This window comes from Microcebus murinus, chromosome 29 (genome assembly GCF_040939455.1).
Source record: "Microcebus murinus isolate Inina chromosome 29, M.murinus_Inina_mat1.0, whole genome shotgun sequence".
Taxonomy (NCBI): domain Eukaryota; kingdom Metazoa; phylum Chordata; class Mammalia; order Primates; family Cheirogaleidae; genus Microcebus; species Microcebus murinus.
The window spans coordinates 1,228,206-1,245,558 of NC_134132.1; the positions used below are offsets into that span (position 1 = coordinate 1,228,206).

The 17,353-nt window shown below is 35.4% G+C and overlaps 1 protein-coding gene across 4 annotated transcripts in view; it reads right to left on the bottom strand.

Annotated features, from left to right (window-relative positions):
- The window catches only part of BANK1 (B cell scaffold protein with ankyrin repeats 1), a 252,856-nt gene that overhangs the window by 156,389 nt on the left and 79,114 nt on the right, over nt 1–17,353 (bottom strand). For all 4 annotated transcript variants that reach the window (XM_075998581.1, XM_075998580.1, XM_075998583.1 and 1 more), the window contains exon 5: nt 15,362–15,501. In XM_075998581.1, the coding sequence (XP_075854696.1) occupies nt 15,362–15,501 (140 nt within the window). The remainder of the gene's footprint in view (nt 1–15,361; nt 15,502–17,353) is intronic.

The following is a 17,353-nucleotide window of genomic DNA, read 5'->3' on the forward strand; positions in this document are numbered from 1 at the left end:
CCTTTGATAGGAGCAGTGGGGGAAAACATTGGATATATGCTTGTGCTTTCTTTATACTAAAGCACAAAAATATGTTTTAAATATACAAACTGATAAAATAATGAAGAAAGCATAAAAATTGTAACAGTTTGTAAATTTCCTTAAAAATTTGTGTCAATGGCCATGACGGTTCTGCATAGCCTATTATCTAGTCATTGGTATTTTTACAGGAGATAAGTTTACTATTTCTTTTCAAAAGTATACACAATTTAGTGGGTGGAGACTGGTGTGGCGTAGAGCTATTACACTCAGTTACAAGTTAGGTATAAGATAACCTCTGAGATTCCTTCCAGACCTGAGAGTCTGAGGCAGATGAGAATGCAAAAGAGTAGGAGTTCCCACCAGGAATATGAAAAGTGCCATTTCTCGTGCAAGGACAGACACCACAGCACTTTTTAACATGAGAACTGCTGCAGATGATACTGTTGAGTTTTAAAAATAAAGTAGCAGTGTTTTCAGAATCAGAGAAAAAAGAACTTTAAATTAGGAAAAAATACAGATATCTTTTAATATTCTAGCCTACCATAATTAACTGAATCACATCACTCCTATTTTCAATTTAATAATCATATTTCCAGTATTATGCTTGCATATAAATAAGTGGTATAGAACACAAAGATGTGAAAAATCATGGAAATGGTTGTTAAAAATAATCCCAAAAGGATTTCTCCCTAGAAGACAGCCTAACTAAACAGAATCTAATTTGAGTAGTTATCCTTCTTTTAAAAGTATGTTTCAAAGGCACAATAAGCATGCTTGCTAAACATTGGCATTGAAATTTGAAAATGTCATAAATTAGAATTTTTCTTTTCTTAAGATAAATTATACAACCCCAAAAGTACTTGATGAAATTTATATAACTGTCATTAAAAAAGAAAGATGAAAAGGAAATAGTGTAATATTTGTTTAGCTATATTCACAATTATCCTAAGATTTTAGTTCATGAAAAACTTGGTGTGAAACTATGAACAGAAAAAAATGATAAAATTATATGATACTATTATGTGGTTTTATAAAATTAAATATATATAATATATATCCATAATATATACATATATACACATCTATACATACTTCTATCTCTATTAAGAATGTCAGAAAAAGAGAAAATAAAAAATACTAAGACATGAAATAGATAGAAGGCTGGTTAAAAAGTCATAATGCTCTGTAAATATGAAGTAAGTATATAACTTCTCCCAGGAGCATTTTTTTTCAATGCTACATGACAGATTAAGGAATTGATTGATGTAATTTAAATAAAATCATTCACATATATATTTACAAATCACAACTCTGTTTGAATTTGAAAGTGTTATATAAACTCATGCTTATTTCTGATAAACAATTTAATTATATATTTCTTCCTAAAGAGAAAAAAATATAAAAATATCTGTTTAAAAAGATTATAATTATGGAATTACACTTCTGGGAAGATAAAGTAGTCATAATTTCACATTTTCCTCCCACTAAATGCAAATAAAATTTCCAACTTTCAATAGAAAATCATTTTTTATACCAAAAGCCATGAAGATCAATAAATGCCAACACCAGTTAGACCATGATGTTAGAATTATCTGTCAAAGGTTTTAAAGCAATCATGGTATAAATAGTTCAGCAAGCAATTACAATCTTGCTTGAAACAAATAAAAAATAGAAAGCCTCAATAAGAAAATGTAAGGTATAAAGAAGAACCAAACAGAAATTTTACAACTAAAAATGCAATAATCAAAGTAAGATCTCAGTGGACAGGCCCAAAAGCAGAATGGAAAGAACAGAGATAAGAGTCAGTAAACTTAAAGACATGAACAATAAATATTACTCAATCTGACAACAGAGAATATACTGAAAGAAAGAAATAGTGTTTCAGAGACCTGTGAGACCATAATGACAGATTGAACACTTGTGGGATCAGAGTCCCAGGAAGAGATGAGAATGAGGATGGAGATGAAAAAATACATGAAGAAATGATGGCTGAAAATGTCCTGAATTTGGCAAGAGAAATACACCTACATATTATTAAAAAATAAATAAAGAAAAAAAATGGGCAAAACTCAAACAGGATAAGCCCAAGATTCTTATGCCAAGAAACATCATAATTAAACTTCCAAAAAATAAAGAGAAATAAAACTTTACCTATAGTGTAAAAACAATTAAAAGACAATGGCAGCCATGAAGGCCAGAAAGAAATGGCAAAATGTTTGTCAAGTGTTAAAAGAAAAGAACTGTCAATCTTATACCTCGCAAAAACGTCTTTCAGAAATGAAGGGGAAATCAAAACATTCTCAGATGAGGAAAATTAAGGGAATCTGTTACTAGCAAATATGCTTAAAACAATTAAAAAAGAAAAGTTCTCTAAATTGTACTGATATAACAATAGAATCTTAGAACATCAGAAGGAGAAATACAGTAAGTGCAAATATAGGTCAATACAATAGGCTTTCCTTCTTCTCTTGAGGTTTCTAAATTATGTTTGATGGTTAAAGCAAAAATTATGAGATTGTCTGATGTGTTCCAACTGTATGTGGAGGAAATATCTAAGGCATTTATATTATAAATGGGGATGGGTAAAGGTAAGTAAAAGGAGGTAAGATGCCTATACTTCACTCAAGCTGGTAAAATGAGGACACCAGTAGACTATGATAAGTTATGTATGTATTATGTAATACCTATAGCAACCACTAAAAACGTTATACAAAGAGGTACACTTAAAATACCAAAGATAAATAAAAATGGAATTCTAAAAAAAAGCTGAAGTTCACATGAAGGCAAGAGAAAAACCAGAGAAATGAAAACAGAGAGAAAAATAAAAACAAAAAATAAAATGGCAGATTAAAGCCTAACATGTCAATGATTACATTAAATGTAAATAGTCTAAATATGGAAGATAGAAGACAGAGATTGACAGAGTGGATTAAAAACCATTACCTAACTATATTCTCTTTTTAAGAAACTAACTCAAAATAAACAAGATAAGCAGGTAGAAAGTAAAAGGATAAAAATATATACATCATGTATATACAATATATACATAGGAAAGCAAGAGTAGCTATATTAATATCAAATACAGTAGACATTAGAGCAAAGAAAATTACAGGAGACAGAAAAGGACATTATAAAATGGTAAGACTCAATCTAGCAAGAAGACATACTAATCCTAAATATATATGTACCAAAAAACAAAGCTACAAAATATGTAAAGCAAAAACTGACAGAACTGAAAGGGGAAACAGACAAGTCCACAATAATAGTGGAGACTTAAAAACCTCTCTTTCATCAATTGGTAGAGCAAGTAGACAGAAAATCAGAAAGAACATAGAAAAACTCAAACACACCATCATCCAATGATCTAACCAACCAGCATCTAATGACACACATAGACCACTCTACCCAACAACAGCAGGATACATATTCTTGTCAAGGGCCTGTGGAACTTATACAAAGATAGATCTGTCATGGGACATAAAACAAATACCAATAAATTTAAAATTAGTTAAATCACACACAGTATGTTTTCTAATCATACTGTGGAATCAAACTAACTAGAAATCCTTAATACATGAAATCCTTCCACACATGGAATCAAACTAGAAATCCTTAATAGAATGATAACAGGAAAGTCTCTAAACATTTAGAAACAAACAACACACTACTAAGTAATCAATGCATCAAAAAGGAAGCCTGAAGGGAAATTAACAATAAATTGAATGAAAGTGAAATACAACATATCAAAACTTGTGGAACACAGATAAAGTAGGGCAGAGAGGAAATTTTATAACACCTTAGGAAAAAGAAAAAGTTGAAAATCAGTCATCTAAGCTCCCACTTCAAGATCGTAGAAAAAGAGCATAATAAACTCAAAGCAAGCAGAAAGAAGAAAATAATTAATATAATGTTCAAACTTAATGAAATTTAAATATAAAAACAACAGAGAAAAATTAATTTGACAAAGAAGTCATTTTTAAAAGATCAATAAATTTGACAAAACTAGCCAGACTGACAAAGAAAAAAAAGGGAAAAGTTACAGATTACAAATATCATAAATGAAAGAAAGGATGCCATCTACAGACCCTGCAGACATCAAAGGGTGACAAGGGAGTACTATGCACAACTCCCTCAGTTGTCAAATGTACAAATATGTACATTTGACAACTGAGATAAAATGGACCAATTCTTAAAAAACACAAGCTACCATAACACACAATCCCTCTTCATTATATCTTACAACTGTATGTGAATCTGCAATTATCTGAAAATTGAAAGTTTAATTAAGTACAAGCCACCCACAGAAAAGACATTCATTACACAAAGCCGAATTCCTTGTGATTAAATAGGTATTTACATAGAAGCACTCCGCCAACGATGTATTTGCTCTTCTCTTGGATGAGGGGCAGGAGCATTATTTGGACATAATGACATTGAGAGACTGTCTTTAAAAGCACTTTAGGGAAATATAAAATGTAAGCAGTTGGGAAATACTTCGGATCACTGGGGTGATATGAAAGGATATATGATGTAGGTATAAAATAAGTCTCTGCAATGAACAGACCCAGAGAGTTTAACTAGTAATATTAACTACCACATGCTGAGCACTAATAATGTGCTAGGCTTTATATAGTCTAACTGTAACATTTATAACACTCTGAAAGTAGATTTTTAAAAAATGTCTACTTTCACCTATGTGATAATCATGGCACAAAAAATTCAGTAGCATCCCAAAATTCCAGAGCTAATAAGTGGTAGAATAAGGATTCTAACTTATGCCTTTATACTCCAAACATACTAAATTTAATACTACATTCTAATCATGAAGAATAAAATCTGATATAGTATTTGAGTAAGGTAAAGAACAACTTCTGGTCCCATGGTTTCCAGCTAACCACTGCAGTTCCAAACCTCATATTCATGTTTAGCCAGAAAGAGGGAGGAGAGTGGGTTGGGGGCTGGAGAAAGCTTGAGGAAGGGGCTACTGCCAACTCTATCTGTTCTTTTTCTTTTTATAATCAGAAACGCAAAAGCTCCAAAGACGTTCCTTTGTGTCTCATTGTCTAAAACTCACACGACCACGTCTAGCGCAAGGATGGTTCAACGCGCTGAGTCTAGCTTTCCCGACCCCCACAGTGGAGGGAGGCAAGGAAAAGCGGTTCCCAGCAGTCATGTTGAGTGAAGAAATCTATAAGGTTGGTCACGGAATATTCATGTAATGAAAAAAAAGTGGTAGAGAAAGATAGTAATAATAAAGAGCCTTAATTAACAAAAGAAATAATTTGAGTGAGATACCCAGAGGAGGATGGTGAAATATTCACAATAGGAGAAAAAACTCATTCAATAATTGTAGCATTTTACCCTTCACCTTCAGGTATGGAAAAGGAAGGTCAAGGGTTGAGCTGAGAACAGCCTGGCTCTTACTGTAACAAATTGCTGTGCGTGTTTAAGTTTGCTAGTGAAAGAAAGAAAAGTCACCTCCTTTGTCCCATTGTTCATAAACATATGGTGTGAAAGAGAGCCAAATAGACATTTACAGTGGAATTTGATAAACAGTTTACATAACATATCTTAAGCAAAATTTCCCACTGCAGCTTGTAAAGAAAATGACAGGCAATAGAGAAAAGCAAGTATTTTCCAGGGTTAGGCAATGACGCTTTTCCTTTTTTACTTTACAAATACTCAACTCCAAGCAGTTAATTTGAAAGAATAATATATGTGAATAAATCTAAGATAAAAGAGATATTTTCCTTATCAACTTAATTTTTTCCTCTGATGGAATAATTTTCAGAATTGTAACATGTCTGTGACTACAAATACAAAAATAAATACAAAAATATAAAACTGAATGCAAATGATTTTATATTCATTATTGATTAGGTATTCACATAGTTGTAGAATCTCATGAAATAACTTGAAGATAATATTGTGACATGAAAAAATATGTTTTGAGATTCAAGAAACCCATGTTTAAATGCCTGCTCCAGGACTCACTATGGACATTAATAATATTTAACTGATAGAATTATTCAGGAGTTTAAATGAATAAATATGTAACATCTCCAGTAAAAATTAATTCCCTTCTCTCTAAATACTATGATGTGAGGCTCTCAGATGTAAAAACTCATGAAATGTGATCATAGTGACATTGAGAAAAGCACACAGTGTAGCAATGAAGAGACCTGACCCCCCAAACTGGCTTTTCCACTGATAAAATCTGTTTTTCCCTACTAAATTCTTAAACAACATATAGCTTTCAAATGAACTAGAGTGTAGGTTTTGCTATTACAATACAGAGAAGGGACAGTGGCTTAACAAGGTAGAAGCCTATCTTTAACAGAAAAGCCTGGAAGTAGGTAGCCCCAGGCTGCTGTGGTGGCCCCCGGATTTGGGGATCCAGGCTCTTTCTGCTTTGTTTCACTGTTATATGTCATCTTCATGGACCAAGATGGTTCATATGTCATTCCCATGTTGAAATTCCAGCAAGTCAATAGGAAAAAAGTCAGTGAGGGGGCACGCATGACTCTACCCGTCTTGTAAGGACATGCTTGCAAATTTGTGCCCAGATGAAAGTTATATTATCATATAAGAAAGGAAAAAGAAATACTAGCAGTTTTTGCATCCCCATCAATCATGAAAAATGCGTTACGTAAAGGCAACCTGATAGAATTTTAGTTTTTAATGCTCCTCTAGAGTATTGACTGAAGCTTGACTCGACCGGACTTTTCAACCTTACACTCCTTATTGTATTGTGAATTCATAATGTCAAAAAGTCTCAAAGCTTTTATTTGACCAAACTTGAACAGACTCATTAATGGAGATATTTAATGACATTAATGTTGAAACAGACCATAAAACACCCTCAAAGTTTTTCTATTGTAGGCATTAAATAAAGCACAGGAACCACACCCTTCTTACCTGCACCTCTTTTTAATAACCAGTTCATAACAACAGATTGTTATATATGTAATAAGATAGAAGTTTTAAAACAAATATAGCACTAACACATTCAAAGAAATGTATTTTGAAAAAGTCTTCTAGAAATGATGCCATAATTTCCTAAAAACTTTTTTCTCTTAGAATTATTGTTTGGGTTTGTTTTAGGAGCTAGTTTCCAAGCTATACAACACAACCAGTCGTGTTGTTTACAGTCATTTGATTCTTTCCTTTGTGGTCCTACCCTTCTTTGCCTTTGCTCTTTCTTCTCCAGCCAATATCCAATAGCCTCCTCAAGGAAGGGCTGTTGGAACAAGGGGTTCTGATGGGGGGCTTCCTTAAGATTGGGTGGGAAGCAATGTTCAAAATCCTTTCATTCTCTCCTTTATTCACCCAACAAAATATTAACGGAGCATCTATGTGTCTGGCAGTGTTCTTGGTTCTAGAGATGAAGTGAAGAACCAAATACAGTCACACTCCACTTAATGACATTTTAGTCAATGCCAGACCACATATATGCTGGTGCTCCTATAAGGCTGTAATGGAGCTGCCCTACACGAGTGCACCATTTTATCTTTCATACCATATTTTTACTGTACCTTTTCTATGTTTAGGTATACAGACACTCACCATTGTGTTATAGTTGCCTACAGTATTCAGTACGGTAAGGTGGTGGTAGGTTTGCAGCCAAGCAGCAATGGGCTATGCCATGTGGCCTAAGTGTGCAGCAGCCTCTACAGTCAGGTTCGTGTGAGTGCACTAAGTGATGTCTGCACACCATCGAGTCACCTCTGAACATATCCCCTTCCTTAACTGGCACATGACTGTGGACAGTATCTTTGCCTTTTGTGAGCTTGAGTCCAATGGGAGGCAGACATTAATTCAAGAAATATTGCACACACTGATGTCAACTTAGATGTGATCAATGTTACAAAGAGGTATGAAGGGAGATGTGTACTGTCGGGGAAGGATTCACTGGGGAAGTGATGCTGGAATTAAAATGTGGGGGAGGAATTAAAATTAAGTAGGTGAAGATAGTGAGAATGAAAGGGGGGCTGGACACGTGCTTTAGTTTAGAGAGAAAGCATATGCAAAGGCCCTGGGCTGACTGCATGGCATAGTCTAGGAACCGAAAGCAGACTAATGTGCCTGGAATGCAGCGGGGGACAGAAAGGAGTGACATTAAACTACAGAGAAAGAGAAGGGTCAGTCTCATAGGACTCTATGGCTCATGTTAAATTATTTTTTTTAAAAAAAATCCATACAGTAAGTGGAATCCACTGACGTTTCGGAGCAGAAGAGTTCCATGCTGAAATCTCTCTTTTTCAACAACCCCTCAGTCTATGAACTGAAGAGAGGAGACGTGCAAGAACCCACGGTGGGGACCAAGTCGCAGGCCATTATAGTAGTTCAGGCGAGAGAAAAAGTGGTAGAGTGTTAGAACTGGAGAGAGATGAAGAGATGGGAGCCACATTTAGTAAGTAAGATTGAAACGGCTTAGTATGGATTGAATTAGGGTGAGGGTGTAGAAGGTATTAAGGACACTCTTACATTTGTGCTTTTAAAACTGGACTGGCGATGGTACGTTTCCTGAGTTAGAGAACATTGAAAGACTGGGGCTTAAAGGAAATCCACATTTGAAATAAATCTTAAGAATTTGATGGGATAACTTGCAGAGGGACATTTATCAAGAAACGAAGAGAGCCTAAGAACCAAAACTTAATACATTTAAAACTTTATTTTCTAGGTCTCAGAATGAAAAGATAGCAAGGGTTAAGGAAACAATTGTATAAAGACCATGGGTCTGGTCTATGGTGTTAGCTGCTGCTGAACTTAAATTGCACAAGAAAATCATCCACTGGAGTGCTGGAATAGACTTGAGCATAATAGATTTATGTTTGTGTTTTGCTAGCTAAGGCACTGAGCTCGGTGAGACTACATGGCTGAACTCTGGGGAAAAATTTCTTGGAAGTTAAATTTTCCTTCTCAGTGATTCCTTTTACTTTATTTCCTATGTCTCAATTTGGGTTACTGTAAAAGCATAATTCATGAATTCTAAAGATAATTTAGAGTTTTCAAATTATACGTCTACTGTCTTTATCTTATTACCGATACAGTACAATAACGGTTATTAGTACTGGGGCCTAGAAAATTGCATGGTGACTTTAAGCAAATGAAAACAAACATAGTTTGGGCACAGGGATTTTTCAGTCTTCTCATTTCCAAAGGGTTATTGATGATTCGTGGTTTGTTCATATCAGAAGCAGATTCTCTAATTTTCTCTAATTATGTCATTATGAATAATAACCATGAAGAAACATCGTTAACTGTGTTTGACTTGTGCTTTGCTTTTCTGGATTGTTTTAAAATGCTCCTTATAGCAAAAGATCTCAACCCTCTGAAGAAGTGGGCGGGAAAACAGAGGCTCCACCTGAATGGGGCTGGTCACAGGTGGTGTCCATGTCAGCACACTGTGGCCCGCAATGGCGGCAAAGCCAGCCCAGCACACGGAGCAAGACGGGTCACGTAAGAAGTGAGGGCATGCTTTAGTTTGGGGTAAACAAAAACGAAGGGAGTATTTCTTCCCATGGAGTGAGCAGAAACTATAACATAAATTCCTAAGTCATTAGTAAAATATATTCTTAACGTTAGCTACACATAAGTTGAACCATATGGGGCCCCAAACTACAAAGATGAATTGAAATGACTTATAACATAAAACAATTGTAGAGAACCAATGTATGGTTCTGTTAATGGCTAAGTAACTATAATCAGAAATAGTTATTGTCTTCCCAAAACAGCTAGTATATCACCTGTTAAAGTTTAACAATTTATATTTTTTAAATAAATGGATGATCATGCTAAATGGTATACTCCTGTTTAATGCAATGATTTGTAACTGAGGTGAGTACAATTATTAAGTCTGAACGACCCTAATCAGGCATCATTATCTCTTGATTGTTACCGCAGGTAGAGACATAGCACAAAAGAGATGTCATTTATTTTATCAGTAAAATACATACTTCCATAAATGTGCCTTATTCTTATTGATCCATTCTAATAAAAGACACAAACAATACGAAAAAGCAAATGTAGAAATAAATCTTCTAACTGCATTTCATTTGACTGTTCTTTCTCTACTCATCTCAAACCTTTCATCACAAATATGAAACAAGTAATAAAGCTGGTAAGAGACAGGTAAACCTCAAATGACTTCCTTCTTCTTCGAAAAGCAGGCTAGGAAGAAGTACAAATAAAAGTGACATAAAGTATCCATGGAGAGCTCACATATTTGCAAGTCAATCTTCTTGAATTAAGGGTAGTTGTAATTCCCAATATAAGTAGGTGGTTTTCTTGGCATAGAATTATGGAATATTGAAGTTAGAAGGGACATTGGAGATAAAATATTCTAGCTTATTCCTTGGACATGAGCAAATCCCTTTAGCTCTAAGGAAACTGAGCTTCCATAAAGTAAGAGATTGCTGATTGAGGGAAAGAATCTCGTTCCTGCGCCTGCCCATCCAGCACGAATCGCCTAGCCACCACGCCCTTTCCAGGGGAGGCAAAGGGAAGATGACGTGCACCCTTTTGAAAGAGTGGTAAGATGTCAAGCATTGAATAGCAAGCATCTCCTTAATATCCAAAAGAAAGGAAAGACTGGATCTGTATGGCTGTTAAAAGTCGGTAAGGAAGTGTATTAACATAGTTCATACTGAGGTAAGACCTGAAGAAAAGTTAACAGCACACATTCTTGATTTTTCTAGTATCTCACACTTCTGAAGATTCCTGATTTTCTTAAGCATCAGATTTATTTATTCAATTTCATAAATAAATAACTGTATTTTGAGACGGCAGTTTTCATTTCTTTATATTTATATTCTATCATTTTTTACTTACTTATTCAAATAGCACTAGAAAAAAACAAACTCTTGTGTTTTCCCCACTTTTTTTTTTTTTGAGACAGAGTCTTGCTCTGTCACCCTGGGTAGAGTGAAGTGGCATCATCGTAGCTCACAGAAACCTCAAACTCCTGGGCTCAAGTGATCCTCCTGCCTCAGCCTCCTGAGTAGCTGGGACTCCAGGCCCACACCATGGCATCTGGATAATTTTTCTATTTTTTGTAGAGACAGGGTCTTGCTCTTGCTCAGTCTGGTCTCAAACTCCTAAGCTCGAGAGATCCTCCTGCCTCGGCTTCCCAGAGTACGAGGGTTACAGGCATGAGCCACGGCGCCAGGTTTTGTTTCCTCCACTTTTTTTTATTTCAACATATTATGGGGGTACAAATATTTAGGTTACATGTGTTGCCTTTCACCCCCTCCCTGGAGTCAGAGCTTCAAACGTGTCCATGTCAGTTGCAGCCCATGTTCCAGAAACTAACTGAAAGATACTGAGGATGCAAAGATGAAAACTACAATGCCCATGCCTTAAAGAATGTAGGAGGGTGATAGCATAAGGTGCTCTAAAAGAGTGGTTAGAACATAGGAATCAGAGTTCAGAATACTTGCAGGGGATAACATAGGAGGAGCTGATTCTGGAAAAGACCCTGCAGCCTGTATGCCAGTCAAAGGAGTTGGAGTCTTCTCATCCAGTGAGCCACTCGAAAGCATGTAGCTAGGGAGTGTCTTAGAAGACACTGGTGTATGGTGAAGCTTAGAGACTAGATGCACTTGAACTTCTTATCAATAGGAGCTGATGAGAAGAGGGAGGAAGGTTTCCATCAACCTTTTGAAGGAGACAAGGACCTTTAAAAAAATTACTAAAAGGCCATGGGGTTCCCAATATCTCTCAGTGGAAATATTCTCCCCCCCCAAAATTCTTTAACAGAAACAGCGACTGACACTCAAGCTTTACCTCAATGAAGTTAACGTTTCAGGGAAATACTAACAGAGAGAAGCGTGCTAGGAAACTCTCCACCATGTAAGAGTTCCCCAAGTCCTTACCTTTCACCCCAACCCCATCTGACTTCACATTGTATTAAATATTTGTAGGCAGCAAATCAAAGATTGAATAATGTATTCAATATACTCCTAATAACAATAGAAATGAAGTATACCTAAATGAAGATAAAATATTTCAGTATGTATAAAGTAAAATACCTTTTTACTGATAAATATAACTAAGAAGAACCATTTGGTACCATATGAATAGGATCCTAATACTTTGATAATTGCTATGTTATTTTAGCATTTTGATCTAATTTTGTTTTTATACTGTATCTAGTTGTTCCTATCTGAAGTTAACTTCACTGTTGCCCCAAGACACTTTTGTAAATAGGATGAAAATCTCAAAGGTTTTAATTATCTCAGTTAAATAGGAGATACTAGTATTTCTAACACTAGTACTTGAAATCTAATTAGAATCCCAAACTATAATCCCAAATGCTCTGGAAATTGCACCATTATGAGGCTATGTGCTGGGATTTAGTATTTATCCAAAAAAGATGAAATGATTTAGGAAGCAGTTAGATAATTAAGCTAATTCAGGTAAGGTGTTTTAAAACTTAATGGACACAATTAAAAAATAAAATGAGAAAACCAGATTTCTCATTATTTCTTTTCTCAAATTCACAGTTTGCTATATGCCCGATAACTTTTAAATGATAATAGTATAGAAAGTCTCTTATTAAAAACTTAAAGATCACTGGAAAATAAAACCCACAGATTTCTCTTTATTAATTCTTTCCTCAAATTCAACAATGCTTATGCTAGTGTATGTTCAATAGCTTTTAAATGATTAAGAGAAGGATCTTATTACTAATTTTTAGCATTACTGAAATCACATCTGCCATTAAAAGTTCGTGGAAAACTCAAACATTTTCCACAATATACCATTTCTGCTAAGTAGGTGGAATATTAAAAAATTCAAATATGCTGGTAAATATCCGTACAAATCCACAGTAACTGTGGTGAATAAAATTACAATGTACACTGTGTTTTGAATAGAGATGTTCAGTGGACCATTTGCAAACTATCCAAATTTGCCAATTAAGTGACAGAGTAGCACACAAAAGAAACAATTACTGTAATGTTCTATATCAGAAAGGAAAAGCACAGCTTTTTACACAATGCTTTATATATATAATCCATGTGGGAGCAAAGGCCAATATCATAAGGAAAAACTAAATGCCTGCAAGGCACAGCACCGTGCGACCTGGGACACCTCCTTTGTAGCCAAACAAGCCTAAGCCACACCAAGGAAATGCTTCTGCGGTTGCTTCTTCATCAAGGAGTCTGCCTTTTGCCATCTTCATGAATTTGCAGATACTTGGTGCGGCCCAGATGCCAGCAGACTCAGATGAACCCCACGTCACTCTTAGTTCCAGATTCTAGGGAAACTGGCTAACGTGCAGTCTTTCCTTTTCCCGCCTATTACAGTGTGGCTTGGTTAAATCTGAGATCCCAGTCTCACAGTTTGTTTGTTATAATCCCACAACGCTTCTAGTTCCCCTCATGACAGTAGCAACACCTCTAGGCCCATCTTAAGTGATATGGATTAAAACTGATCTCTTAACATCTCTCCTTGCCACACCATGAACTGCTGTTACCAAGCTAGAATAATTCTACCATTCGGAACTCAGGTCTCTGGCTTCGGATGGCTCTTTCCTGACGGTAAAACCGGAATGAAGCTGTGACCGCCCAACATTTTTCCCTTTACTAAGCCACCAGACCTTGGTAGAGGGGAGAAATCCTAATATACAGCCATGATCCTTTCTTGTCTCTCGTTTCTGATATTATGGGTAAAAATGAAACAGACAATTTTCTACTTATCTAAAAACTATGTAAAAGCAGTTTTTATTCACATCAAGCTGGAGAAGAAATCATGACTTGCATATAGCATAGCAGTCTGCAACATTGCCCAGCAGTCATGAATTACATTTAATTTTCAATATATACAGAGAACCACCCCCAACAGAAAAATCAGCCCAGAAATGTGTTTAGGAGCTACTTTACTTCCACACTGACTGAATACTGATAATGGAATGTATTGCCTTTATTCGTTTTTTTGTTATGAATACAATTTTTAGGTAGAAGATAAGGTACACTTGCCATAAGAAAATGAAACAATCTGTTTTTCAAGCTATTACTTTTGTACTTGCTTTGCAATTACAATACAGACACTTTGTCAAATGTCCTCAGATTCCCCAGTTTGACAAATGGTAGCTTATTCCCTGTCCTTTTCTAAGACATTCTTACCTTTTCCATTGTTCTAAAATATGTCATTCATAAAAGAGAACAATAATAGAAAAATGTGTCACAGGAAATAAATAACAAAGCCTCCAATTCCAAACTAGTTTAAACATATAAAGTTTGATGAAAACCTGTCAAACATACTATCATTGATAGTTTTATTATAAATCTTATAGGATATTTTATGGTAAATTTGAAGATCACATTGTTCAATTCAACTACATCTTTCCCTACTTCTAATTCCTACTTTCCACTACCCCCTGAAAACAAGGCAATTAAGCAAAATTGTAGATCTAATTATCAAGTAACTACAAAAAGAAATGACATTTATTTCAATCTGAAAATTTGACGGAATAAACACATAAGGGATAGAAGTTCCACATTAAGCAAGCTTTCTCTTTATTGAAAGTGAGTCAGTAACAAAAAAATAAAATTCAGAAATTAAACTAATGGCTTAAGATTAATCAAAATGTAGTTGTTACATCCTAAAATCCAAGAGAGCTGGGCATTCTCAGGAAAAAGTCCCAAAGCAGGATCTTTTAAGGGACTAGAAAGGCCTCCCCAAGCGGCAACTGCTGAATAATGCTTTGTCACACTAGAGAAACAAACCAGGGCTTGAGATACCTCTATACATACTTTCCAGGTAATTCTAGTCTTTCTGGAACTCCTAATAAACCTCACCAACAGACAATAATAATTTTCACAATCAGATAACAGTAATAAATGAATCTAAGGAAACCACACACTGAAGTTGGAAATGTCCACATGAAAATAGCAATTTCCAGATTTACACATGTTCCCTTTCTGGTGGTATTTTGGATCGCCTGATTCTTTAACATCCAAAGCACCAGATAGAGATCTGACTTTCATTTTATTTTGTGCTGTCCATGTCTGAATAAAGGGGAAATTAATTCCTTAGAAGTTCTCTCTGATCCCTGTTTCTTCATCTGCTCTTTAACAGTTTTGGAGTGAGCACAGCCAGTGGCCGCGCTGTCACGGAAGAGCTGTCACCCGTGGTCACTGTCTGGAATGACTCACCTGAGCAAAGCGACCTGTCTGCATCTCTGCGCCACAGCGGTTGGCTTCCTCCCTTCCTATGGGTCAGTAATTCACTTTTATTCAATGGACATTCGGGTTTTGTACCAAAGCGAGGATCCTGTCATCCTTCCTGAGCTGTTTGGTTGCGTTGTGACGAAGCTCGCGGGAAGACCACTCACCTGGCGCAGACGCTCCCCTGGGTGCCCCGCTCCCAGCGGGCGTCCCGTCGCCTTTGCTGCCGCACAGTATTGGACCTTGGCTGTGGCCTTGATGATGCCATCGCAGTAGACGTCCACGGTGACCACGCCAGCAGGAAAGTCTCATTAAAAACCCAAAGAAAACCAGAAGAGTTAGAAACTGAGTATATAATGCATATGCAAACTATAACATCTTTCAGAGAACATGAAAAAAGCCTTTAAGAATTGATAACAATTTTACTAACCTCTACCACTTAAAATGTTTTTTAATCCTTAGTAGTTAGAAACTGCAAAATCGAACGTACAATTTTGGATTTAATTGCTTTCAAAAAAACTTAAAAGATAAAAACACATGTCAAAATTATAATAAAAGCAAAGCACTGTATTTTTGCTCCCTACTGACTAATGTCCTTTCTAAAATAGTGGTCTATAATCAGTTTTACATAATACTTTAGAATTTAGAAAAGTAAAGCCATTCATCAAAAGTTAGGTGTTCATTATTAATGTTATGAAGAAAATTTCAATTAATTATAGGCAAGTTTCTCAAAATTGTGTTTGGAAAGAGTACAGCTGACTGAAATTATAGAACTTGTATTCAATTGATTATAATGAAAAACTCTGTGAGAGGCAAGGTTTAATGTCCTGATACTTAATTACTATTTATGCTATACATTCATCCAAAGCCTTTTTTGAGAAAAAAATTGTTCACAGTGACTGATATAACGCATTGAGAATTCTGCTGTAATATATGAACAGATTTAAAGTTATATAAGAATTTAGGGCTTTCATGAAATAATAAGAATAAATAATCACTTTAATAGAAAAGTTATTGTATTTAGTATAACAAAAGCAAAAACAAAAATTTAGCTCTTTAAATTCATTTGTAGGACAAGCCATAGAAGCTTTTACTCTGTCATGGAGATATTTCCCAAATTATCCTGGAAAAGTGTCAGCCAACCATCCGGGGTTTGGACTAAGTCATTAAATATAAGAGCTTTGAATATTTGAAAGTTCTTAAGGTTTAAGCATGCATTTTACTTTATCTCATGAAGCTGTTAAAGGCCTCTTATAATATTGCTCAGGGAAATTTAAAGGCCACAAAAGCACTCTTAAGCTTAACTAGGCCAAGGAGTTGAAATTTCCTCCTCTATGTTGCCTGACTAAACACCTGACCTGTATCATAAAGATGTATGTAGCCAAAACAGAAGTTCTTTCTTCCAAAAGAAGTATCCAGCCCAATGGAGAATATCAGAGAAACCACAACAAAAAGCTGCAAGTGGTAAAGAGCATCTCGTCAGCTAACACAGTGGGCATACGATTAAGGGGGTTGTGGCAAAAACTTAATTTCAGTAGATTTCATTAAGAGGATTTTTTAAATTTAAATGTTGGTTTTATTGTGGCAAGTCATAAAATGATTTTGAAAGAAGATATTAATTTTGTTTATCTGAAAAGAAATTAGGAGTTTTACCAGAGGGAGGTAACCTTCTGAAAGAAAGTCAGGCAACACATCATGAGAGATGCATGGTGAGAAGGCATCTGGAAGCTCTTTGATACAGAATACTTAAAATAGTCCACTTTCTTTAGAATCTAACGTGAAAATGAACTGATTTATTTCTGATATATTGAGTCATTAGTTGACTCAAATCTTCACCAGTGAATCCATTGAGAATGATGTTGGTGTTAGTAACCCTCCAAAGAGATTCCTTTGAAGTACTGTATTTGCTGTGTACACTTTCATATCTGTTGAGTGGCAGTTATTATTATAAATCAAGACCTAATTACTACTCCCACTTGTCTATTAGAGAGGGATTCAGGACGGATTCTTATGGCTGGGAGGCCCTTTTAAATAACTGAATTGGCCTTTTCACGAATACTGCTGGAGCATTATCCTACTTTGTTCACTATGATGACTACATTCTACAGCACTTCAGTAAAAATAAAACCCAATTAGTTTAAGGACACAACTGGAAGAGA